The 26,606-nt window shown below is 41.2% G+C and overlaps 1 protein-coding gene across 4 annotated transcripts in view; it reads right to left on the reverse strand.

Annotated features, from left to right (window-relative positions):
• LOC144696034 (ribosomal protein S6 kinase alpha-1-like) overlaps positions 1-26,606 on the reverse strand; it is a 248,604-nt gene that overhangs the window by 86,330 nt on the left and 135,668 nt on the right. For 2 of the 4 annotated variants that reach the window (XM_078567217.1, XM_078567222.1), the window contains one exon: positions 2,449-2,502. The exons of 1 other annotated variant lie outside the window; for it this stretch is intronic. In XM_078567217.1, the coding sequence (XP_078423343.1) occupies positions 2,449-2,502 (54 nt within the window). Of the gene's footprint in view, positions 1-2,448; positions 2,503-4,529; positions 4,624-26,606 lie in introns of those variants that run through there. One more of the 4 variants, XM_078567220.1, reaches the window with a different exon arrangement.

The raw sequence follows: 26,606 nt of genomic DNA on the forward strand, positions 1-26,606 counted from the left end.
GAAACAGAAGATCTGGGCCCATATGCTTGTAAGAATTGAGGGACTGGTGTAACAGAATAGAGTCACTACTCATGTCTATGCAGAGCCACAATGTTTAACTAGTGACATCAGTATTCCTTTACTGAGCTTATTCAAGCTGCCCTGGTTGTTCAGAGACATTATCTGGTGATGGGAAAGTTCCACTTCTTATCCCTAGCTTATGAATTAGTGAGTACCCTGCATGCAGAACTGAGGAAAATCAAACAGAGGTCTTCAGTGACATTACTATCCAGTAACCTTCCACTGGAAAATGCATGGGGTAGATAGAGTCAGGCCTGGCAGCAATGTCTCATACATTTGAACAACCTGTTCACTATCCAGCCTCATGGATGAAGAATGCCCACTTAGGCAAGGCATGAGAGAGCTGTCAACATTCATGAAAGTATACTCCAGCATGAATCAGTTTGTTGGAGGAAAGGTCAAAATGAGACAAAATAGGGAAGAAAACTTGGTGCTGCTATCATCCTATCATTCAAAAACAATATGGGGCATGAGAAAATATAGCATGAGAGAACAAGAGACAAAGTGACCCAAAGGGAGAAACAGACAAAGGAAGAATGTTGGTATGATTAAATGGGCAATGACGACCTTAAGGAAATTCATGCCAACAAAACAACAAACATATAAATTCATGTACCACTGGTACAGACCTGGAAGATTTAGTGCTGGTGAGCACCAAGTGTAGGATTTAACATCAACAAATTTGTATTTATATAATGCCTTTAATGTAAAAAAAAAGTCCCAAGAGACTTCACAGAGGCATTATAGAACAAAATATGATACCAAGCCACATAAGATGATATTAGAGCAGGTGACTAAAAGCTTGATCAAAGAGGTATATTTTAAGAGGTGTAGGAGGAAAACAAGGTAGAGAAGTGGAGTGGTGTAAAGAGGGAATTCCAGAACTTACAGCCTAGCAGCTGAAGGCACAGTCACCAATGGTGGAACAATTAAATTTGGGAGTGCTTGAGAGGCCAGAATTAAAGGACTGTCGATAACTCGGAGAGTTGTAGGGCTTCATGATATTACAGGGATGGGTAGGGGCCAAATTGTAAAAGGGGTTTCAAAACCAGGACAATTTTAAAATGGAGGCATTGTTTAACTGGGTGCCAACGTAGGTCAGCGAGCACAGATGGGTGAATGGCATTTAGTGCAAATTAAAACACAGGCAGCAGAATTTTAAAATGACCTCATGTTTACCAGAATGTGGTAAGCCATCCAGAAGTGCATTTGAATAGACAAGTCTGAAGGTAACAAAAGCATGGATGAGGCTTTCAGCAGCAGAGTAGCTGAATGGGAGATGTTATGGAGGTGGAAATAGGCAGTTTTAGTGAGCCACAGTGTGGATATGCTCATCTTGGGGTCAACAATGATACAGAGATTGCAAAAAGTCTGGTTCTGCTTCTAACTGGGAGAGGAGTTTGTGGCAGGGACCAATGTGGCTTCTGTCTTCCCAATATTTAATTGAAGGGAATTCCTGCTCAATCCGGACTGGATGTTAGATAAGCACTATGACAATGTAAAAACAATGGTGAGGTATAGTGAAGCAATGATGAGATTGAACTGGGTGTCATCAGCGTACACGTGGAAACTGATGTGTTTTTGAATGATGTCGCTAAAGTGCTACATGTAGATGAGAAATAGGAGGGGGCCAAGGATGGATCTGGAGGTAACTGTGTGGGAATGGAAGAAAAACCACCAGTGCAATTCTCTGGCCATAATTAGTTAGATAAGCATGGAACCAGGCAAGTGCAGTCCCATCCAGCTGAATAACGTTGGAGAGGGGTTGAAAGTGGATCATGTGATTAAACGTGTCAAAGGCTGTTGATAGAAAGAGGACAGATAGTCCGCCTTTGTCACCATAACATGTTCTACAGGATGCATAATCCAAATTATCGGCCTTACCAATGATCCAAATTAGTTAAAGTACACCAAGGATTTTGGATCATTTTCATCAACAAAAAGGAGCATAGATTAAATGCTGCTGATGTGGCTCATTGCTGCCAAATAAATTTCAACAACAATCATTTTAGACATGCACAGTGTATGTATTTCAAACTTGTTGATCATATAAAATCATGGAATTTCTGTTGTGCACAGAAGTGTACACACAGATTGCAAATTACAAAATAGAATCTGTGGAGGTTAGCTAAGAAATATGTAAATGCACCATGCGTAGTGCAGGGTAGATTTAATAGGACAAATGCATATTACTGGGTTCTACATCAGATACAAAGTGAAAAAAAGACTGAATAAAAATTACTTAAGAAGTTGGGCCATAGTCCAAGAGGAAAGGTGAGGCCAGAGCCTTCCATTTAGGAGCAACTAGTGGGCAATCCGCCAAGCGAGGCAAAACAGTGCAGTGAGATTACAAAGAAGATATGTGCATGACAAAGGTCAGTATCTTACCTTACATTTCAAAGACACAAAGTCCTTTTCTATCCATGTGATTTCTGATTTTGCCTAAATTAAAAGTCATAAAATAAAATACATGTAATTTAGATGATGACATATCCCTCAAATTACCTACTTCTTCCTAATATTCAGACCCTGATTCTTTATAACAATGAAGGTTGTCAGGACTCACTAGGGATTGTGTACTGTAAAATCAAGCCCCACTGTTCCCCAAGCCGCAACAATTGTGAAAAGTTTGAGCAAATCTCAGATTGCCCCAATTCTACCTAACTAATTTAGGTTAACAAAATACGAGTGCCAGGTTTGTAAACTTAATAAGTAAATAACTGTTTATTGAACAAACTGTCGTTAATCAGTGGCAAAAGAAAGAAATATGAACTGCTAATTTCTAACTCTATAACCTAAACTCTACCTCTTCTTAAATCCCTACACAGACACATACAAGGCTCATAAGACACACAAAACATGGATTTTAAGGGTGGGATAAAACAGTTCAATAGCACCAATTCCAGAGTACAGGATTCAATGGGTTGATTTTGATGTCTTCCAAATTCCTTTCAGGTCTTGATGATGACATGAGGTGGTCTTCCAACACTTTCAGTATTTAGTTCACTGGTCGAGAACTTGCTTTTCAATGTCTCTAACAGTGGTTTTCCCCTTTTCCTTTTTACAGGGGTTTCCTCAGGGAGAGAGCAGGTTATAAAAATATGAGGAAAAGAGATGTTAGATGTTTTCTCTTTGCAGGCCAGGAGTTTTTTGCTGCACTGCCAGCACACAAAACCCTGGTTACCTGGTCAGGAGCCAATTAAAATGCTGTTGTCAGGCAGCTCCCTTGGTCCAGGACTCCTTTCCGGCACCATCCCATCTTTCATGGCACACTCTGTTGCAGGACTGCAACATTGTATATATCTCTCATCCTGTTCCAGTGGACATTTCTTTCAAATTGCAGCCATTGTATTGTCAATCCACAGTCCAACAGAAAATAAAAAGATATTTTCCTTACAAGGTGTTATTTCATCTGAGGCAGTCCTAGTTTTACAGCTATGTCCCTGCCAACTCTACATACTTCTTCCTTTGCTCACTGATAGTACCAGAATCTTGCTTGGTGTGCCATCCTGTGCAATTTTTACTTAGTTTCAGTCTCATAGAGCATGACGTGATATTATAGCAGCATTAAACTGAGAGCAAGAAATTAAAGTGAACCACTGGAAGAGTTACTTGGATTTATTTTGGCCCTGGCCGCTAACTAGAACAAATGATCCCATTAATTTACAACTGAAGCTGTAACATTAGAACACTGTTCTAATCTGATGAATTATAGAAGCAATAGTTGCCAAAGCAGATTGTAAAGGAATATTCTTTCATTTCCTCCCCAATGTTCTCTTTACTAGGAGCCAGAACTCATGGTGCATCATAATTCCTTGGGTATCACCTATCCTCTGTTACTTTGCCTATGCGGCCATTCTTTTAGGTGTCAGTTAAACAGCAAATGTTGGCAAGATAACAATATAAACACCCCAGGGATCATTGATCAGTGGCAGGAATCTTAGCTGGCTTTCCCATCCCTAGACCAGGAGTGCTGAAGGCAATTGTAGCCCCAGCTAAGATCAGTTAACTCAGCACAAACAGGCGGTTAAAATTTTTGCTTTGCTTTTCTGTTTAGCTTAGTCTTATCCTTGGCAGGGCCTTTACCAACTTAATCATTAAGGAAACCATAAAATAATTTTAAGAATGGTTTCATTTTGTCCGTGTCCAAATGCCTCTTAGAACACAAGGTGAAGCAGAGGCTTGGGGAATTTGGGCCAGACTGGAGGACCTTAACTGAAAGGCTGTCAAGCATTAAAGCTAACCTCGTAGAATCTCCAATCTCACACAGTTCCATTCCATGAGAGAGAGAGAAAAATAAAATTCTATAAAGTCACCTCTGAGCAAGTGGCAAACTCCTCCTGTCACAGATGGAACTTGTCTTCACAGAAGTGAGAAAAAAGCTACTACAACAGCCAAAAATGGTTAGAACCACTCTAGGTATAAGATAAAGGTTGAATTCTTAACAGAATCAAAAATTAACAACTTGCCTCTTGCAGCCTGGTTTTACTGCCAAACAGTGTCTTCAGCATACTGTAGCAGCTAGTGACAACCAGCCATGTCCGCAATGTAGTTACAGTAACATTACACAAGCTAGACTTCAGTTTTTATTCAGTGTCTTGTGCAATTTCCTTGTTAAAAACCACAATGGTCACTCAATGTGCAACATCTAAATCAGATATTAAGTGCTCGTTCCTTCATTGAAATGAGGTCTGATTTTGACTAAACCAGCTCAGCCTTCAAAAGCTGTGCTTTTACCCTTCAGCAATCAAAAACTTCTATCCAATTAATTAAGCCCTTTCTAGGACACCTGAAATTATCTGGCTCCTGCTGCTCATCAATAAAATGTGTCGCTATTTTAATGAAGGGACACTGGGAGAAAGAATTTTTTTGGCTTGCAAATAATTTTTAATTTGTATATTTCCGGCAAAAGTTTCAAACTGTCTCCCAGGACTTGCAGAATACAGTATAAATATATATATTGTATAGTAAAATGCACCATTGCATTCAGGAGCCTTGACTTCTACTGGCTAAATTTTTTTTATTAGTTCATGGCATAACAGGAAGCTGCAACAATGCAAGAATCAATGCTGTACAGCCATTTTCAGTAAACTACCAAGTCACCAAGTATTACTACTGTGAAGATTCTTGAAACGTAATACTTGTACTATGTTTCAATAATCGCATCTAACCTTCCCCCACCCATCTCTGAGAAGCAAAACTCAGTGAGCTTTGCAGTTATTGTCTTTTTACTTGACACCTTTATTTTTCAATTCCATTATCTCTTTCTTTATTTGGTAAGCAAATAAAACATTCATAATCTTGGAGTAGAGGCTTTTCTGCTTCTAAAGTTAGTTATGTACAGCTGACTATGCAATGAGTCAAAATCCCAACTGTTAACAGCTAAGAGGCAGTTTTCACCTCACAAAAAGTCTCCTTGAAAGTGACCCTCCACCTCACCGGTGTCCCCTTACAGAGTAAGTAAACCATTGTCAATGATGTCACACAAAGTACATTTGGGAATTTGTCTAATCTCACCATAAAGACTCAATTATCTCCTCTACTTGAGATAATGAATGAAAGATCTGTTCCAAATGTCATTATCTGGCTGCTAACAATGTGCGTTGGTTGGAGGTGTGCGGGGGAGGCAGGGGTGAAGAACATCCCTTCTAATTTTCACTGTGACCTAACTGAAATCAGCAAAGGAAGGAAAAGATCACCTTGGAAGGGCAAGGTATCTCAAAAATTTGAGCAACGGGTGAAGCTATCTAAAAGCAAAAAACTGCGGATGCTGGAAATCCAAAACAAAAACAAAAATACTTGGAAAAACTCAGCAGGTCTGACAGCATCTGCGGAGAGGAACACAGTTAACGTTTTGAGTCCGTATGACTCTTCAACAGAACTAAGGAAAAATAGAAAAGAGATGAAATATAGAATTACCTGGAAAAACTCAGCAGGTCTGGCAGGGTCGTGAGGACTCGAAACGTCAACTCTTTTCTTCTCCACCAATGCTGCCAGACCTGCTGAGTTTTTCCAGGTAATTCTGTTTTTGTTTTGGATTTCCAGCATCCGCAGTAGTTTTTTGTTTTTATATTAGAGGTGAAATATAAGCTGGTTTAAGGGTGGGGTGGGACAAGTAGAGCTGGATAGAGGGCCAGTGATAGGTGGAGATAACCAAAAGATGTCATGAACAAAAGGACAAAGAGGTGTTGAAGCTGGTGATATTATCTAAGGAATGTGATAATAAAGGTACAGATAGCCCTAGTGGGGGTGGGGTGGGGGGAAGGGATCGAAATAGGCTAAAAGGCAGAGATAAAACAATGGATGGAAATACATTTTAAAATAATGGAAATAGGTGGGAAAAGAAAAATCTATATAAATTATTGGGAAAAGGGGGGATCGGAAAGGGGGTGGGGATGGAGGAGAGAGCTCATGATCTAAAATTGTTGAACTCAATATTCAGTCCGGAAGGCTGTAAAGTGCCTAGTCGGAAGATGAGGTGCTGTTCCTCCAGTTTGTATTGATCTTCACTGGAACAATGCAGCAGGCCAAGGACGGACATGTGGGCATGAGAGCAGGGTGGAGTGTTGAAATGGCAAGCATCAGGGAGGTCGGTGTCATGCTTGCAGACAGACTGAAGGTGTTCTGCAAAGCGGTCATCCAGGTGCGTTTGGTCTCTCCAATGTAGAGGAAACCCCATTGGGAGCAGCGAATGCAGCAGACTAAATTGAGGGAAGTGCAAGTGAAATGCTGCTTCACTTGAAAGGAGTGTTTGGGCCCTTGGATGGTGAGGAGAGGGGAAGTAAAGGGGCAGGTGTTGCAGCTTCTGCAGTTGCATGGGAAGGTGCCGTGGGAAGGAGTTGAGGTGTAGGGGGTGACGGAAGAGTGGACCAGGGTGTCCCGGAGGGAACGATCCCTGCGGAATGCCGCCAGGGGGGTGGGGTTAAGGGAAGATGTGTTTGGTGGTGGCATCATGCTGGAGTTGGCGGAAATGGCGGAGGATGATCCTTTGAATGTGGAGGCTGGTGGGGTGATAAGTGAGAACAAGGGGGACCCTATCATGGTTCTGGGAGGGAGAGGAAGGTGTGAGGGCGGATGTGCAGGAGATGGGCCGGACACGGTTGAGGGCCCTGTCAACCACCGTGGGTGGAAAACCTCAGTTAAGGAAGAAGGAAGACACGTCAGAGGAACTGTTTTTGAAAGTGGCATCATCAGAACAGATGTGACGGAGGTGAAGAAACTGAGAGAATGAGATGGACCATGTGAAAATGATGGAGGGGTGGAAATTGGAAGCAAAATTAATAAATTTTTCCAGGTCTAGACAAGAGCATGAAGCGGCACTGAAGAAAGAGTTGTGGGAGGGGGCCGGAGTAGGACAGGAACAAGGAATGTTCCACATACCCCATAAAGAGACAGGCATAACTGGGGCCCATGCGGATACCCATAGCCACACCTTTTATTTGAAGGAAGTGAGACGAGTTTAAGGAGAAATTGTTCAATGTGAGAACAAGTTCAGCCAGACGGAGGAGAGTAGTGGTGGATGGGGATTGTTCGGGCCTCTGTTCGAGGAAGAAACGGAGAGCGATCAGACCATCCCGGTGGGGGATGGAGGTGTAGAGGGATTGGACGTCCATGGTGAAGAGGAGGCGGTTGGGGCCAGGGAACTGGAACTTGTTGATATGATGTAGGATGTCAGAGGAATCACGGATGTAGGTGGGAAGGGACTGGACAAGGGGAGAGAGAATGGAGTCAAGATAGAAAGAAATGAGTTCCATGGGGCAGGAACAGGCTGACATGATCGGTCTGCCGGGACAGTCCTGTTTATGGATTTTGGGTAGGAGGTAGAAGCCGGCCGTCCGAGGTTGGGAGACTATGAGGTTGGAAGCTGTGGAAGGAAGATCTCCAGAGGAGATGAGGTCAGTAACAGTGCTGGAAACAATGGCTTGATGTTCAGTGGTGGGGTCATGGTCCAGGGGGAGGCAGGAGGAAGTGTCTGCGAGTTGACGCTCAGCCTCTGCGAGGTAGAGGTCAATGCGCCAGACAGGGTGAAGCTAGCTGTTTCACGATGCTACTATGCAGTAGCAACACGAACTGTATTCACCACCAACAGGATTTTTTTTTAAATTCATTCATGGGATGTGGGTTTCGCTGGCTGGGCCAGCATTTATTGCCCATCCCTAGTTGCCCTTGACGAGTTGGTGGTGAGCTGCCTTCTTGAACCGCTGCAGTCCATGTGGTGTAGGTACACCCGTGCTGTTAGGAAGGGAATTCCAGGATTTTGACCCAGCGACAGTGAAGGAACAGCGATATAATTACAAGTCAGGAAGGATGGTGAGTGACTTGGAGGGGAACTTCCAGCTGGTGGTGTTCCCATTTATCTGCTGCCCTTGTCCTTCTAGATGGTAGTGGTTGTGGGTTTGGAAGGTGCTGTCGAAGGAGCCTTGGTAAATTCCCGCAGCGCATCTTGTAGATGATACACACTGCTGCGACTGCACATTGGTGATAGAGGGAGTGAATGTTTGTGGATGTGGTGCTAATCATGCGGGCTGCTTTGTCCTGGATGGTGTCAAGCTTCTTGAGCGTTGCTGTAGCTGCACTCATCCAGGTAAGTGGGGAGTATTCCACTCCTGACTTGAGCCTTGTAGGATGGTGGACAGGCTTTGGGGAGTCAGGAGGTGAGTTACTCGCCGCAGGATTCCTAGCCTCTGACCTGCTCTTGTAGCCACAGTATTTATATGGCTAATCCAGTTCAGTTTCTGGTCAATGGTAACCCCCAGGATGTTGATAGTGGGGGACTCAGTGATGGTAATGCCATTGAACATCAGTGTCAATGGTTGGATTCTCTCTTGTTGGAGATGGTCATTGCCTGACACTTTATACCATGAATGTTACTTGCCACTTGTCAGCCCAAGCCTGGACATTGTCCAGGTCTTGCTGCATTTGGACATGGACTGCTTCAGTATCTAAGGAGTCACGAATGGTGGTGAGCATTGTGTAATCATCAGCGAACATCCCCATTTCTGACCTTATGATGGAAGGAAGGTCATTGATGAAGTGGCTGAAGATGGCTGGTCCGAGGACACTAGCCTGAGGAACTCCTGCAGTAGCGCCCTGGAGTTGAGGTGACTGACCTCCAACAACCACAACCATCTTCCCTTGTGCTAGGTAAGACTCCAACCAGCGGAGAGTTTCCCCCCCTCCCTCGATTCCCATTGACTTCAGTTTTGCTGGGGCTCCACCTGATGCCACACTCAGTCAAATGCAGCCTTGATGTCAAGGGCAGTCACTCTCACCTCACCTTGGGAGTTCAGCTCTTTTGTCCATGTTTGAACATGGACAAGAGAGCTTCCATCAAGCTTAAAAAGATGTTTTGCCTATCACACAAATGAGTAATGTGGTATATGAACTTCAGTGTCAGTGTGATGCAAGGTATGTAGACCATACGCTCCAAATATTGGTGGATCATATCAACAGCATGTCCCTACCGCTGTTCGCACAACGGGCAAGGTACAGACCAAAACCAACCAGCCCATGCTTGCAAACCTCAAATCACAGTGTCCCACATTAGATAAGATTCCATGATTGGACAATAAGTTGCTAAAAATTACACTGACAACCAATTTAAGATTGTCAGTTGGGCTCTCAGTGTGTTGCATTTGCATGTACTGGAAGCTACAAATGTTAATACATAAGGCCCTGTACTTTGCAGACAGAAAGAACATGTACACGCATTGCGCCCATTTTAGCTAAAAAACAAAAGTGATAGTCAAACGCTAGCTCTTTCCTCAGGGAAAGACCAGAGTCAAGCTGCCTGATTTAAATTTCAAACAATGCTTGGCAGTTTACTGTCAGTCACCATTAACTGGTTCATTCTCTATAGCAACACCTCTACCAATCAGAGTCCACTTGCCAACCAATCAGCAGTCTCTTCTCATACAGTATAAAGTTGTTGCTTGTCATGACGTTAGTATTCTTGCAAATTGTCCTAATCAGTGCAAGACGAAAAGCTTTGACAAAATGTCTTTTCTCAGCAATACTCATGTTCTGTACAACCAAATGACTAAAAAGCAACAAGCTGAATGTCAATTAACTGTTTTTGGTGCTGTTTGTTGAAATATCAGTTTGAATTAGAGATTGAATCCCTGACTCAAAGAGCATAGGAATTTTAGATGTGATAGACCAAACTCAGTTGCTCTTTCCAAAGATGCTACATTTACTCCGCTCATGTCTCAAACTACTCATATTCTGTGTCCAATAATATTTTCTGAAAGAAATTTCTGATTTGCAGCTTACATTATCAGCCTACAGATGGATAAATTACATGTGACAGATATAGAGATCATTGCATTTTAAATCATAGAAAAACCTATATTTTTAGTAGCTAATTTAAATTGCTTTTTGTTTGGGAAATGGATGATGCTGCCAGGCCACAATTATTGGCTAATCATCCTGAAGTGAGGCTGTGCCTTCTTCAACTTGGATGATGGAAGGGACGCAAGTTATGTCTAAGTCAGGATGGCATGCAGCTTGGGGGTGGAATTCAAAGGCTATGATGGTCCCACAATACTGTTGCTCTTGTTGTCCTTCTTGGTGTTCAAGGTCATTGGGTTTCGAGGTGCCGTTGAAGTGAACATAAGATGTGACTGGTAATTGTAAATTTGATTACTATATCCTGACAGGTTATCTCTCAACTGACTTGCTTTCTCCATGTTTGAGATGATGTTCATTGCCATCTGTTATACATAATTTCACTCAAGAAGAAATTATCACTGCCCTCAGCAATTAATAAGGGTTACATGCCAACTTCACACAGTTGACAAAATCACTTAAATATGTTCACATGGGTGCCAGGGACAGAGGTAAATTAGTTGTAATGATAATGTCACAAGATCCCACCAGCAGAAACTGCCATAAAGACTTAAGCACAAAATCTAGGCCAATGCTCAAAAGCAGTACATAGGGAGTCACTGTCGGAGGTGTCGTTTGCGCCTGCCTATCAGGTAGAGGCAAAAGATCACATGACACTATTTTGAAGAGCAACAGGGGCATGCTCACTGGTGTTCTGGCCAATATTTATCCCTTAAGCAATATCACTAAAACTGATGATCTGGTCATAACCTTGTTGTTGTTTGTGGGACTTTGCAGTGCAAAAGTTAACTGCCACATTTTTTAAAATGCAACAATGACTATACTTCAAAAGTACTTCATTGGCTGTAAAGTACTTTGCACATCCTGAGGTAAAGAAAGGCAGTTTTTAATACTAGTATACAAACATAAATTACTTCTTTCCAGCAAGGCTTTTGTAGCATGGCTTTGTCCTGTCAATGAGGGAAAGGCTTAAGACAGGTTTGAAAGAAGGCCCTCAATCCAGTGGCTTTTACCACCATCTTCTGAAGGGCAATTAGGAATGGGCAATAAATACAAGCCTTTCAATCAATACTCACATCCCATGAACAAATAAAAGTGAGTTTTTAATCTCCTCCTATCCAAAGGTTAGAAAACATGAGAGAATGCATGTCAATTCTAGTGAGCAACTGATAGTAACAAGGGTTTCTATTCGAGTCCTGGGCAACACTGCATTACCAGGTAGCATGGTTTTCACAGGGGCTTTCCCAGTCTCCCAAAGACAAGACCCTTTACATCAAGGTAGCATTTGACTGAGTGTGACATCAAAGAGCCTTAGCAAAACTGAAGTCAATGGGAATCAGGGGAAAACACTCCACTGGTTGGAGTACCTAACACAAAGGACGATGGTTATGGTTGTTGGAGGTCAATCATCTCAACTCCCCAGGCATCACTGCAGGAGCTCCTCAGGGTAGTGTCCTAGGCCCAACAATCTTCAACTGCTTCATCAATGACATTCCCTCTATCATAAGGCCAGATGTGGGGATGTTCACTAATGATTGCATGATGTTCAGCAGCATTCACGACTCCTCAGATACTGAAGCAGCCCGTGTCCATATGCAGCAAAACCTGGACAACATTCAGCCCAAGTAACATTCATGCCACACAATTGCCAGGCAATGACCATCTCCAACAAGAGAGAATCTAATCATCTCCCCTTGACATTCAATGGCATTACCATTGCTGAATCCCCCACAATCAACATCCTGGGGTTACCAATGACCAGAAACTGAACTGGACCAGCCATATAAATACTGTGAATACACGAGCAAGTCAGAGGCTAGGAATCCTACGGCGAGTAATTCACATCTGACTCCCCAAAGCCTGTCCACCATCTACAAGACACAAGTCAGGAGTGTGATCGAATACTCTCTACTTGCCTGGATGAGTGCAGCTCCAACAACATTCAAGAAGCTTGGCACCATCCAGGATAAAGCAGCCTGCTTGATTGGCACCCAAACCGCCACCTTAAACATTCACTCTCTCCACTACCAACGTGCAGTGACAGCAGTGTGTACCATCTACAACAGGCTTGTCCAACATACAGCCTTTGCAGAGTCCGGCCTGCCAAGGGTTTCTATCCAGCCCGCGGATGGCATTCAAAATACAGGTAAGTGGAAGGAGCTGCTCCTCCAATCACAGGCTGTTTCTCTCCCCACTCGTGAGCCTATCAGCAGCAAATGTGGGAGAGCAACAGTCTTTTTATTTATTCTATTCATGGGGTTTGGGTGCCATTGGCTAACCTTTATTGCATGTCCCTAATTGCTCTTGAGGAAGTGGTGGTGAGCCACCTAGTTGAACCACTGCAGGGCATGTGGTGTAGGGTACACCCACAGCGCTGTTACGAAGGGAGTTCCAGAATTTTGACCCAGAGACAGAAGGAACTGAAGAGCAGGGAGCAATGGGAAGGTGAGTGACGGCGCTCAGCCGGATGCCTGAGCTGATTCACAATTTCTTACTCATTTAAGCCGCATTTCAGAAGTAAAAGCTTTGCAGCCAAAAATGGCAACATTTAGCTCAGCAGTGTCCCAAAATCACATTTCAGAAACAGACCCTCCCTCAGATAGGTGAAGCACATTGACCCAATCCAGTTTTGGGTTAAATACACTGGTTTTTGAACAGTTTTGGGTTAAATGCATTGGTTTTTGAACAGTTTGCCCAGAGATAGAAACTAGCCAAAAGTAAGTCTGATTTTTTGAAACTGAGCTCTGTTTTTTTCAGCCTGAGGCCTGAACACCAGAGCAACAGCAGCAGTGGCGAGTCTGTAGGAGGGGAAAGAGAGGCTGCCCTCTGACGGGAGGTGGGAGAATAGAGTTTGCAAAGGAGAGGCTGCCTGCTGGGTGGGAAGGGAATGGGCAAGAAGTTGATAGTGTCCTCTATGATTTTCTGTATAAGTAATCAAATGTGTATTGGGCAATTGTTTCAGCAGGTCATTTAGGAATAATCTACTACCTTGGTGTAACTGTAGCAGCTACAATGCCAGATATCTCCCTAAATCAGTGTTCAATATTGTGATGAGAAAGTAAGCTAACAAATTAGTCTTCTCATTTCAAGTTTTTGTTGTTTTGATTAATAGCCAGATAAATTTCAAATGCCTTATCTTTCCAAAATATGGTCACCAGCCCCATGAGTGAGGAAAAAAATGAAATGTGGCCTCTCACGCACAGCAGCAACTCACCAAGGCTCCTTCAACAGAATCTTTGAACCTCTACCACTTAGAAGGACATGAACAACAAATGCAGGAAACACCAGAACCTGCAAGTTCCCCTCCAAGCATACACCCATCCTGACTTGGAACTATATTGCTGTTTCTTCACTGTCACTGGGTCAAAATCCTGGAACTCCCTCCCTAACAGCACTGTGGGTGTGCCTACACCACAGGGGTTGCAGTGGTTCAGGAAGGCAACTCACCACCATCCTCTCAAGGGCAATTAGGGATGGGCAATAAATGCTGGCCCAGCCAGCGACACCCACATCCCATGAAAGAATAAACAAAAAAATCATCTGCCAAAGACATGGAGAAACAGGGGAAATACTATTTACATTTTTCAGGGTTCAATAATTCTTCACCAAAGTAATAGCGAACAATCAAGGACATCTGTGCAGAAATTAAATGTACATACATCAAGTCACACTCCAGTTCGAAGGGAACAAAGGTTCACTTCTGGGGTGGTGATTGCTTTTTAACATGACAAAAGTATCTGGCAAGAAACACAAACATATCAGCAATTTCTTCCCCTGTTCAATTCATTTCGAGTAGCATTCAGAAAAAAAACAAGAATTCCTGCTGGTTTTAAAGAATTTGCAAAACCATTGTATTATGTTCCTCTGGTTTCACAAAAGCATTAATTCCAAGAAACTGTTTAATCAAATCTCCCCTCACCACACCCCCCCACCCTTTGTCTGCCTAGTTAAAGGCTCTGATTCACGATTCACTCCAGTACCTCACCAAGTGATGGTTTTTCACAAGTACAAGACAGTCAAAATAAACAGGTTATTCCATTAGGACAGCAAACATAGTTTGATCCTGTCCTCATCATACATTCATACGTATTCACAATTCTGATAGTGATCAGAAGTAGAAATCTTTGCAATTTACTCCTCTTCAATGCAAAGACAGTGAGGCAAACTGTAACAATCCTTCTGTTTCCTGCATTACAAAACAGTGGCTACACTTCAAAAAGTACTTCATAGGCTGGAAAGCAATTTGAGACATCCAAAATGACTTGAAAGATTGAGTATTCATTTTTTTCTTTCTGGTCTCCCAGTGAAATCAACTATCTCAGCAAAAGGCCAGGAATCTATTCACTATCCTGACCAGCTGAGCTAATGAGGAAGTTCTGTTCCCCTGCTAACAGTTGCAAAAACACTTGTTGTTTAATTGTATCCTGAGGAAATCTAGATACTTTGAACATAATTTTACAGTCACTGTGATTAAATCAAAATTCTTTAAGTTCACTGTGCAGAGTAAGAATTAGACAACTTACAACACGCTTTGATACAGCTGTTACGACTGGGATGGGAAGAGGCGTGCGAATTATCTAGCCCCACTTCTCCTCAGGCCATACCATTAACTTAAATGTTTAATATTCCCACTGAAATAGCCAATTGTGTACCTATATCTCTACTACCCAGAAGAAAAGAGACTCTGACCAGGCTTCTTTCAAAGACTCAGAATGATTAATTTATTTTTAAAATAAAACTTCTTTTAACAAGCTGCAAGTACTGGTTAACACGCAATTGTAACTGGAAAGTATAACTATCTATCTCTTCCTAAAGAATTCCTGCAGCACACACACACAGACAAAGGCAGAGTCTCTCTGCAGATATGGGTTTTTGGAGGATAGACGTTATAAAATATAATTAAAGTCCACAGGGTTTCGACGCTGTCAGCCTAGAGTTCTCTCGTGTGCAGATGGGCCGCTGGTCCCAGTAGCTACCTGGAAGTTCCCACCAACTGTCCAGTTTTGCAGGTCCAAATGCAGATTGGTTACACTCAGATGAGGGTTCTCTGGCTATAATACAAGGTTGATAGTCACACACAATTTCAGGCAAGGTAAAGAGAGGGAGCCTTCTTACCTCAGCTTATTCTCCAACAAAACTGCCTTCCTTTTCAGTTTTTTTTCCATCAATTAAAATGACTGCAGTTTAAAATGAACAACCAGATCTTCCTCAAGTACAATAAAGGTCAGGTGATTTCTTGGAAGAGGCCTGCTTGCTGACAGTTCCAAGGTGAACTTATAACCTTTTTAAAAAAGGATCCTAGGTTAATATCCAAATGTCCAGATCATGCATTGTCCTTCCATTTTGTAAAGGAAAAAGTCAGTCTTGAGAGACATGATTCCAACACAGCCTAGAGTCCCAAAAAAAAATCATAAGTTTGCTTATTCATCTAAGCAAATCTCAACTGCAGGAATAGGGAGACCTTACAATTAGGAAGTGGACATCAATTTATGGCAGGACTGACTATGATAACACACATAATTCAATAGCCCACAACAGTCATTATCTGGGATAACACTTGAAAATTAATTGGACAAGATACTGGAGAGCTCCTAGTGCCTATGGAATCATACCCCAGCTTTGCACAAATACCTCAACCTTTGGAAAAGAGGAATAAGGGGTGTTTTCTTTTTTAATAAAAATGGTGATCTATTCATCTACTTTTAAATAAAATCTTAAACTTAAAACCCGAACTTCCTGATTTACATGGACATATTTTTGGTGCTATGTTCAGAATGGAGATACTGACAGCCTGTATATTAGAATGGAATAATGGAACTACCGTTTATGTTCAATATTGGAGAAGTACCAAAAGCAGCTTTGAATTTTCCAAAACATTTAACCATGTCCATCCAAGTGGAAGGTTTACAGCAACGTCTGTCCAATGCACTTCCTGCAAATTTCTACCTTCCCATTATCAAGTGTTGGAAGAATTTCTCAAACACTTTTTCTGTCACACATATTTCTGAAGGCCATTGTGTCCCCAAGCAGGGCTAGTAGAAGAAAAAAAAATCAATATTATCCCACCACACCATGCATTGTTACATGAAAACACATGAATAAATCAAAAATTGGAGGTATTCTCTCTACATAAAAAGATGGTATTCCCCCTCCCTGCCCCCCACCCCCACTACCAGTGGAAGGACACAACCACCTTCCATCCCTCCCACAGCAACACCTTGCCCCCAAGTCAAACAGGATTAAGAAGCAAGTCAAATATCAGCAGCAAGATCGGAATCTGGAACAACCACCTTCCATCCCTCCCACAGCAACACCTTGCCCCCCAAGTCAAACAGGATTAAGAAGCAAGGCAAATATCAGCAGCAAGATCGGAATCTGGAACAAATAAGATTAAAACAAAACCCATCCAGTGGAATGGAAGCTGGACAAAAAGGGCTGCAAATTCCAGAGAAAACAGGGCAATTTCTACCTCAAAGTTTGGTTGTTTCCAGGTGTGTTGTGTGAAGTGCCTGACCTGTTGGGGCTAATGTACCCAGAAAAACATATTCTTAACAAAAGCCAAAATGCTAATTTTCTGAAAAATATTTTGAGAGATTGGCCTCATCCTATTCTCATATTACTGTTTGACAGATGTCAAAATTGCTGAATTAGGAAAGCTTTTATTCATGGTCAAAGATTGCTATATAACTCATTGTTTCACGTAACCTTCCCCTAATTATTCTGTACACCCATTTTTTTGTTTCTATTCCCCAGCTTTGAGATTTTGCATTTCTTTGTAATATTAGCACTTCAATATCGGTCAAATCTTTAAAATAATACTTCTGAACTTACAAGATAAAGATGTATCTAGGCCTAGCAAGCCCAGGTTAAACAGGTAGGATCCTAAATTGACTAAGAAATCGAAAGTGAAATAAAAGTGGAAAAGTAGCCCCTATCAAAAATATATCCAGGCAATTTTAACTTTTGTAACCTCTCTTTCCCTTTCTCTCTATTGAAGGTGTGCTTTATGATTTTACAGAGTACCCTTTCACATAAGGCAAGAACTCCCACATCTTCTACAACAAAGACTATTACATGAGTCACTAAAGGGACTTGAACTGAGGAATTCAGTATCAAAAACATTATCTTGTATATCCTCAATTTTCAAAGAAACCCCCTCAATTCTACTGAGCATGTGAATGACAAGTTTTAGAAGAGCTTGTGCCTCTGGTGTCAATCAGCTCCCAAAGCCCTGTTGGTACCCATTAACTCCAACTCAGTGAAGCACCAGCACCAACGTTTCAAGTTGCTCATTTGCTCAAGTTGCTTGAGGGGCTGAATGGACTACACATGTTTCAATGTTATAAAAACCAAAAGTGCTGGAAAAACTCAGCAGGTCTGGTAGCACCTGTGGAGAGAGAAACAGAGTTAACGTTTTGAACCAAATGACTCTTCATGTTTCGATGTTCCCAGCATTTGGAGACATGATTGGCTCCATTTTGAGGACACATTTAAGGCAGTTCTGTTATGATCCCAGCTGATGTTACTACTGGAAAAGCCAGATCTCAGGGTGGAACTCAACTTGATGGATCCTAGCTTTTATTTTTTGTTTAGATACGTGGAGAGTGGCTACTGAACAGCATCACAGGAGTCAACTGATGAACTTTTAACAAAAGAATAAAACATTTATTAAACAATAAAAAATGAACTATATTACAATACTCCTTGACCCACAACTGTACCTTCACAGATATATACAGATTCGTAAGGATAATACAAGCTATCTTATACTCTAATGTTCACAGTAAGTGCACAGTCTGTGTAAACAAATAGGCCACCTGTGGTCAGACACACCACACTCTGAAACCAAGTGACAGATGCCACCTCAAACAGATGCTATGGATCTTTCCTCAACTCCCCCCAGATGCTTGTCACACCGTAAGCCAACCAGTCTTACTGAACTCCTCCTTTCAAATGAGGGTTTCCAATCTCCACTCTCCAAGAACTCGCTTTGGAATCTTCTCCCAAACGACGCTTTCTCTCAGATACATTACACAAAGGTCCGCCTCCAAGGTTTCAAACTCTCCTTCCAATGTTCCTCTCCCCTGGATCGCCACATGCATTAAAGCTTTCTTCCACGCATTCTCTCTCACTGACTCAACCGTGCCAACAGAATACTACTGCTTCACATGCCTATAGTAAAAAGTTACAGACCTTCGCCTGTCCCTTTGGATCTTCTGGCTTCTTGCACACCTAAATTGCTTTAAATCTGCGCCCTGCAGTTTCTGCTCTAAGCTTGAAGCCTTCCTCTCTGCTTCTTACTTTCACTTCCACAGAACAGGACCTTTCCAGATTCCTGTCCTTGTCCTTTGACTAGACCATCCTCTTGAATCTTCCCTGTTCCACTCCACTAGATTTGGGAACTTTCTTTAGTTTCTGGAATCTGCTTCTACAGTTCCTTCTCCTGTGTCCAGCTTCCCCTGGCAGCTGGCTTCAACGTTGGTTTGGGACTTGCTATCTGTCCCTCTGCTATGCTGAACTCAAACTGAACCGAAACTGCTTTTCTAGTTTTCACTGTCTCTTGTGGGTCCCTCTCTCTGGGTCCCTGTTGCTAGGCAGCAGCACAGTTTTTTTTTAAACCTTGTTTAACTTCCCTTCAAAGTGTTGTAAAATCTCATTAGAATGCAGGCCATTGAACAAAGCCATTGACCTGCTGTCTCCACTCAAAAATGAACCTTTTTAACCCACAAATACAAAAATACCATTAAACTTAAAGCTAAAACTTAAACTTAAAGATATACCTTATTCCTAACATTCCCAAATACACTTAAACTTAAAGATATACCTTATTCCTAACATTCCCAAATACAAATATAATTTACTTAAACTATCTCTATTTAGGAGCAGAAAAAGGATCAAACTAGCAAAAGATAAATTTAGGAATTATATTCCTCTTCACACTGCCTGATCAAACTTGGAAATGACTTCCAGATAAAGCAGTGGAAGCAAGAACCCAGAAATCATTTAACAGTTATATGCTACAATGGTGGAAACTACAGGATATTTCTGAATAGATAAATTAAGATGGACCAATAACCTGTAATAACATTGTTATCTCTCACTGGTTAGCCCAATTACTCAATTTTTCCAAATTCCTATGCAACTAATCAGTCTGTTCCTTATTTATGAATTGTCCCCCAAACCTGATGCTAAGATGAGGCACAAAGTACTGGAGGGAAAAGGATATGGAATCAGGGATAATACACCCTGCAATCCAAGCCTGGCACTGATCTTGTGATAATAAAGCCCAAATTACTTGTGATTCGTGGACATTTGTTCAATGGTCTGGGCTGACAGCTTCATTAATACTGCTCATATCCTCTCTACTACTTATTCCATAACACACAGGACCAAAATGCTTAAAGTTGGTTTACAGTGGCTATTTTATTTTGTTACATGTCTCCAGTAACATTAATAGTTCTTCAATCAATAACCTATGACATTTTTAACCAACACATGCCTAGTCACTCTTAAAAACAAAATGAACTCTCAAATGGCTAAAATTTATACACATAGCAAGAAGAAGCATAAATAAGAAAAAGTCAAAGCACGCATGAGAAACAAAAGAACAAAAGGGTAACAAAAAAAGCAAAATGACTCCGAGTTTACTAGGACTAGCTGATGTACACAGAAAGATTCCCTGCTGGATGAGAACAGAGATAGACAAGTGGGCGGAGCCAGATTACAGTGACAGGAAATCCCAGATACAGTGCCGGATTTAGGCTTAAACTATTTATGCTACAGTTTAGGGCCTCATAAAATATGGGGCCTCTAAGTAAGAAAAAAACAGACTCACTATTATCATAATCAGCTGTTAAATAAAGAAGATATAGGTAAATGACTCTAAATATGGACCTTTTGTTCTAATATGACAAAAATACGCATAGATATGGCTATACATCTGTGCAGATATAACAATAATTCATCTCAAAAGTTCATAAAAATCTATTGAAAAATAACAAAGCCAGTCAAAATGAAAGATCTCAATCAGCTACCCCTGTTGCTATCCATAGAATTATCGTCTCGGTCTTAAATGTGTCTCATGTTGCAGTTTTAACATGTAAATTACATGTATAACACCCAGTAGCCTGCTGGTTCCAGTTGCATGGCAGCATCAGTTGTGCCTCTGTCTGAGTCGTACAAGCATTCCTTCTCTTTTTGACACAAGGTAAATATCTACATTATTGAATGTGTGTTGTGTGTAAATACAGTGGTTCAATGTATTTAGAAGCTTTAAAAGGAATGTATCTTTGTAAGAATGACAAGTTCGTAAAAACTTACTTGAGGAATTCTGCTCAGTTCTCAGGACCAAGTTCAAAGAATTTGTCTAAAGTGCATTTCTGTCAGCGTTACAGGCCGTTAGCCTTGCTGCAATAGATTGCTGCCTAGATGCAGTAAATCGTTTTGCTGCTGTGTACCAAATATACACATTTTTTTCTGCCTCTACAAAATGCTGGGCACTGGGCAGTGCTCAAATCATTTTTGGGTCTTCATTCCACCATACCAAAATGTCTCTGACACTAGATGCAAAGGCTACTTCAGCTGTAGTTGATGGTTATGGTTCAATTATTGATGCTCTTTATCATCTTCATACTGATGACAGTGAAAAAAGTGATACAAGTAGAGAAGCTAGTATTCTGCAGTAGAAAATAGAGGAATTAGAGTTTGTATTCATGTTAGAACTTCAGAATCATGTGTTGTATCAGTTCCACAAAACCAGTAAGGCCCTACAGGATACACAGATAGCCCTTAGGATATGTGTAAAACTTTACACATCACTCTCTCACTTTTTGAAAGAAACCCATGATAGTTTTGAAGAAATTGAACTCAAAGCAAAAGAAAACCTGCCTGATGTAGACCACAAGTGCATAAATAAACGGAAAAGGATTGGAAAAAAAGCTAATGATGGTAATGCGCCTAATGCTGATGAAATGCTTTCTCCAAGAGATAAATTTCAGGTGAAATCCTTTATCTCAATGATAGATTTTCTTGAAACTAACTTAAGAAAAGAGCAATTGGCAAAAACAGCTATGCGAAAGTGTAAAGCCTATCATGAAGATGCTGATGTTAACCTCGTTGGGGAATTAAAACACTTCCACGCTTACATTAAGGAAAATTATGAGGACCTGTATCAAGTCATCATCCAAGATAAACTTCAGTTGGCATTCCTTAATGTAGAAACAACATTGTAGTTATTTTTTTGTCTAATGGTAACAAACTGCTCAGGGGAGCAATCATTTTCGCGACCGAAAAACATCAAGAATGAACAGCGGACAACAATGCTGTAAGGAAAGCTATCTGCCCTAAGTATTATGTGTATCGAAAGTGATAAACTTCATAGCCTATCATTTGAGGACATCATCGATGACTTTGTTCTTCAAAATTACTAAAGAAAATGTTTTAAATTTTTAACTTCATGTGATGTGCGAATAAACACAATGTATTACTGCTTCCATTTAGTAAGCTGCCGATTTGTGTAACAGCTTTTCTGTTGGTGTTGATAAAATGTTTTCATATATAATAATTAAGGAATCACAAACATGTTTTAATTTGAAAGTGTTAGATAATGCAAACAGGTATTTTGTAAGATGTGTTTTAGTTAGATTATATTTTTTTCTTTGTGCCTTCACCTTTGTACATATGTAAATATAAAGCTTTCATATTTATATTTTCAGAGTCCTTTCTGTGAGAACAATGAAGTATTATTTTTATTGCATGGGGCCTCTTAAACTTGACCTAGCTTAGGGCTTCAGCATGTCACAATCTGGCCCTGCCAGATATGTTCAATGTTACAAGCAATATCCCTCACTATCAACATCCTGGGGGTTAACATTAACTAGAAACTGAACTGGATTAGCCATATGAATACTGTTGCCACAAGAGCAGGTCAGGGGCTCGGAATCCTGTGGCGAGTAACTCGCCTGACTCCCCAAAGCCTGTCCACCATCTACAAGGCACAAGTCAGGATTGTGCTGGAATACTCTACATTTGCCTGGCTGACATTCAAGACACTTGGCACCATCCAGAACAAAGCAGCCCGCTTGATCAGCACTCCATCCACAAATATTCACTCCCTCCACCACCAATGCACAATGATAGCAGTGTGTACCATCTACAAGATGCACTGCAGGGACTCACCAAGGATCTTTAGACAGCACCTTCCAAACCCACGGCCGCTACCATCCAGAAAGACAAGAGCACCAGATACATGGGAATTCTATCATCTGGAAGTTCCCCTCCTAGCCACTCACCATCCTGATTTGGAAATACATCGCCATTCCTTCACTGTCGCTGAGTCAAAATCCTGGAACTCCCTCCCTAACAACACTGTTGGTGTACCTACACCACATGTACTGCAGCTCTTCAAGAAGGCAGCTCACCACCACCTTCTCAAGGGCAATTAGGGATGGGCAATAAATGCTGGCCTAGCCAGTGATGCCCACATCCCATGAATGAATAATAATAAAAAATAAAATACCAGTACAGCTTCCTAACACTTAGATGAGCTCAGGGTAATAAGCAGCTTGCATGTACTTACAGCTTGTATCAGACAGCAGCTGTTCAACTGTCAATAGTTTAGCAGTCAGTTTAGTGTAGTTAGCATAGATTACAGCCCAGCCCCCAAGGAAAGGACTGCTACTACACCATAAAGCCTAGATTCAAAATGTCAGGTACTCAAAAGGTAAGGTTATACCAAAAGTAAGTGGGTAGCTAGTGCATTTCCTGAATTTAAATTGAACTCTCATAATGTGACATAAAGGATGCTTGACTGTGTATGGAAGGCACTAGCTGGCACTGCCAATTGAAAGCAACATCAGAGATGACCGAAGTAATATATTTATTTGCAATATATATAACCAAAAAGATTGGAAATAAAGAACTGCCCTTGTCCTGAAGTAAAAGGACTTATTTTATATGGATGACATAATCCTGATGAGCATTTATGTGACATACGTTCATTAAACTCTAATGTACTTTTAACATTTCCAACTGTATAAGGATGCTGTGTACGTGTAAAATTGTTAAGCAAATAAGGTCAAATCTCTCATAGGGTCACATTCAGATACTGTTCGAACTCAGTGTTTCAACACAAACTAAAAAGGAGAAAAATAAAATAAAACACAGGAAAAGGATGTTGGTCATACTCGTTAAGTTTCCTGTTTGGAAATTAGTACTGATAGTAAGACTCCCTGGTTACTGTATAAGGTGAAACAGCATTCTCTAATGAACGTGGGTTATTTTATGTCAAATTCAGTTAATGACCCCATGTTACATTTACCAACTGTGGTTTATGGGTCGGGGGTAGGGAACAGAACCAAAACTGCATTAACACACCACCCACAGGTACTGATTGCTATGCAGCTGAACTGGAATTAGATCATCATTGATTTCATCTCGAACCAAAAATTGTAGAAAGAGAACATCATGAAGCAGCAAATTGTAAAGCAATTTTAAGTTCAAAGAAAAACATACACAGAGATAAGGAAAAAAACTGATTATAATATAAATCTATATCACCTTATTCATAATTGATGCTACAGTGTGCACTCTTCAGGAAACTCATGCTAGCCACAATGTATGGTGCTTTTACTTTCATGAATACAAATATCTTCCAAGCTCTGTGCCAAGCATTTTTTCCCACTCATGAGTGTCACAGTTCCTTTCAAGTTAAGGATCTACCATTCACAAGTGCAACTTCCTGATAAGGGATCAGGAAAATCTCAGCAGTTGCATGCCACCAAACATCTGGGCATCACAGAAACCTGGAAAATAGAAGCAAAGTAGGTCATTCAGTCCTTTGAACATGCTCCCCCATTCAATATGATCATGGCTGATCCTCTATCTCAATGCCATATTTCTATTCTCTCCCCATATCCCTTGACATCCTTAGGGTTTAGAAATCTATTTCCTTCTTAAATATATTCAGTGGCTTGGCCTCCACAGCATTCTGTGGTAGAGAATTCCACAGGTTCACCACCCTCTGAGTGAAGAAATTTCTCCTCATCTCAGTCCTGAATGGCCTATCCCGTATCCTCAGACTGTGACCCTTGTTCTTGACACACACCCCACCCCCCCGCCACCCACCGCCACCAGCAGAAACATCATCCCTGCATCCAGTCTGTCCATCCCTGTCAGAATTTTATACATTTCAATGAGATCTCCTCTCATTCTTCTAAAGTCCAGTGAATACAGGTCTAGCCAGCCCAACCTCTCTTCATATGACAATCCTGCCATCCCAGGAATCAGTTTGGTGAACTTTTGCTGCACTCCCTCTATGGCAAGTATATCCATTCTTAGGTAAGGAGACGAAAACTGCACACAATACTCCAGGAGTGGTCTCACCAAGCCCTGTATAGCTGCAGTAATACATCCTTGCTCTTATACTCAAATCCTCTTGCAATGAAGGCCAACACCATTTGTCTTCCTAACTGCTTGCTGTATCTGCATGCTTGCTTTCAGTAACTAGAAAAAAAAATCAAGTTTCTGAAGTCAGATAGAGATTTCCATTCATTCTTACATAACATTAAGCAAATCCACTTCTGAGAAGTAATTCTTAGTGCAGGAGATTTCTGCTCACCTACTAACATGTAGGGCTCAAAAATAAGTGACAAATAGCATTGATTTATTGCACCAGTCACAAAATTACACCAAGTAGCTTGATCTGAATGGGTTAGAACAATATGAATGATGCTAGAATTTATTATTCAGGATGTGGTAACAGGGAACTTAGAAAATCATAATATGATTAGACAGAGTTAACAATGGTTTTATGGAATGGAAATAGTGTTTGACAAATAGAGCTTTTTGAAGGTGTGACTAGTAAAATAGATATGGGGGAAACTACTGGAAGTAGTATATCTGGATTTTCAAAAGATATTCAAGAAGAACACGAGATAGCTATACAAGAATAGAACTCATGGGATCAGGGGTAATATATTAGCATGGATTGAGGATTGGTTACAGACAGTAAACAGAAATAAATGCATAATTTTCAGATTGGCAGGATGTAACTAGTGGAGAGCTGCAATGATCAGTGCTTGGGTCTCAGCTATTTACAATCTGTATCAATAACTTAGATGAGTCAACCATGTGTGATGTATCCAAGTTTGCCGATGATGCAAAGGTTGGTGGAAAAGTAAGCTGTGAGGAAGACACAAAGGCAGTAAAGGGATATAGAGGTACAACGAGTGATTAGGCACAGAGGTGGCAGGTGGAATACAATGTGAGAAAATGCAAAATTATCCACTTTGGTAAGAATGGGAAGGCAGAACATTTTGTATAAGGTGAGAGACTAGTAAATGTTGGTATTTTCAGGTTGGCACCCTGTAACTAGTGGAGTGCCACAGGGATCAGTGCTGGGGCCTCAACTATTTACAATCTATATTCACGACTTGGAAGTACCAACTGAGTGTATTGTAACCAAATTTGTTGATGCTACAAACATAAGTAGGAAAGCAAGTTGTGAGGATATCGAGAGTCAACAAAAGGCTATAGATAGGTTAAGTGAGTGGGCAAAAATTTGGCAGGTGGAGTATGATGTGGGAAAATGTGAGGTTATCCACTTTGGTAGAAAGAACAGAAGAGCTGAATATTATTTAAATGGCTAGGGACTACAGAATACTGCGGTGCAGAAGGATCTGGGTGTCCTTGTACATGAATCATGAAAAGTTAGCATGCAGGTACAGCAAGTAATTAAGAAAGCAAATTGAACATTGGCCTTTATTGTAAGGGGGATAGAGTGTAAAAGTATGGAAGCCTTGTTACAACTGCACAGAGTATTGTTGAGACCACACCTAGAGTATTGAGTACAATTTTAATCTCTTTATTAAGGAGCAATAAACTTTCATTGCAGGAAATTAAGAGAAGGTTCACTGGGTTGATCCTGGAATGAAGGGATGATGTGGATGGTACATTTAGCGGGGTAGTCACACCACAGGTTAGGAGCATACAGGCAGAGAGGGAATGGGTGATCACCAGAAAGTCTAGGAGGACCAGACAGAGGGTGCTGAAATCCTCAGAGTCTATCTCACTCATGAACCAGTTTTCCATTTTGGACGACAGTGAAGGCGATGGTTCCTCAAGGAAGTGCAGCAAGAGCCAAGTACAGGGTATCACAGGTGGCTCAGCTGAATGGATGGGAAAGAAGGAGGAGATAAGAG

The sequence above is a fragment of the Cetorhinus maximus genome, chromosome 21 (genome assembly GCF_964194155.1).
Source record: "Cetorhinus maximus chromosome 21, sCetMax3.hap1.1, whole genome shotgun sequence".
Classification (NCBI taxonomy): Eukaryota; Metazoa; Chordata; class Chondrichthyes; order Lamniformes; family Cetorhinidae; genus Cetorhinus; species Cetorhinus maximus.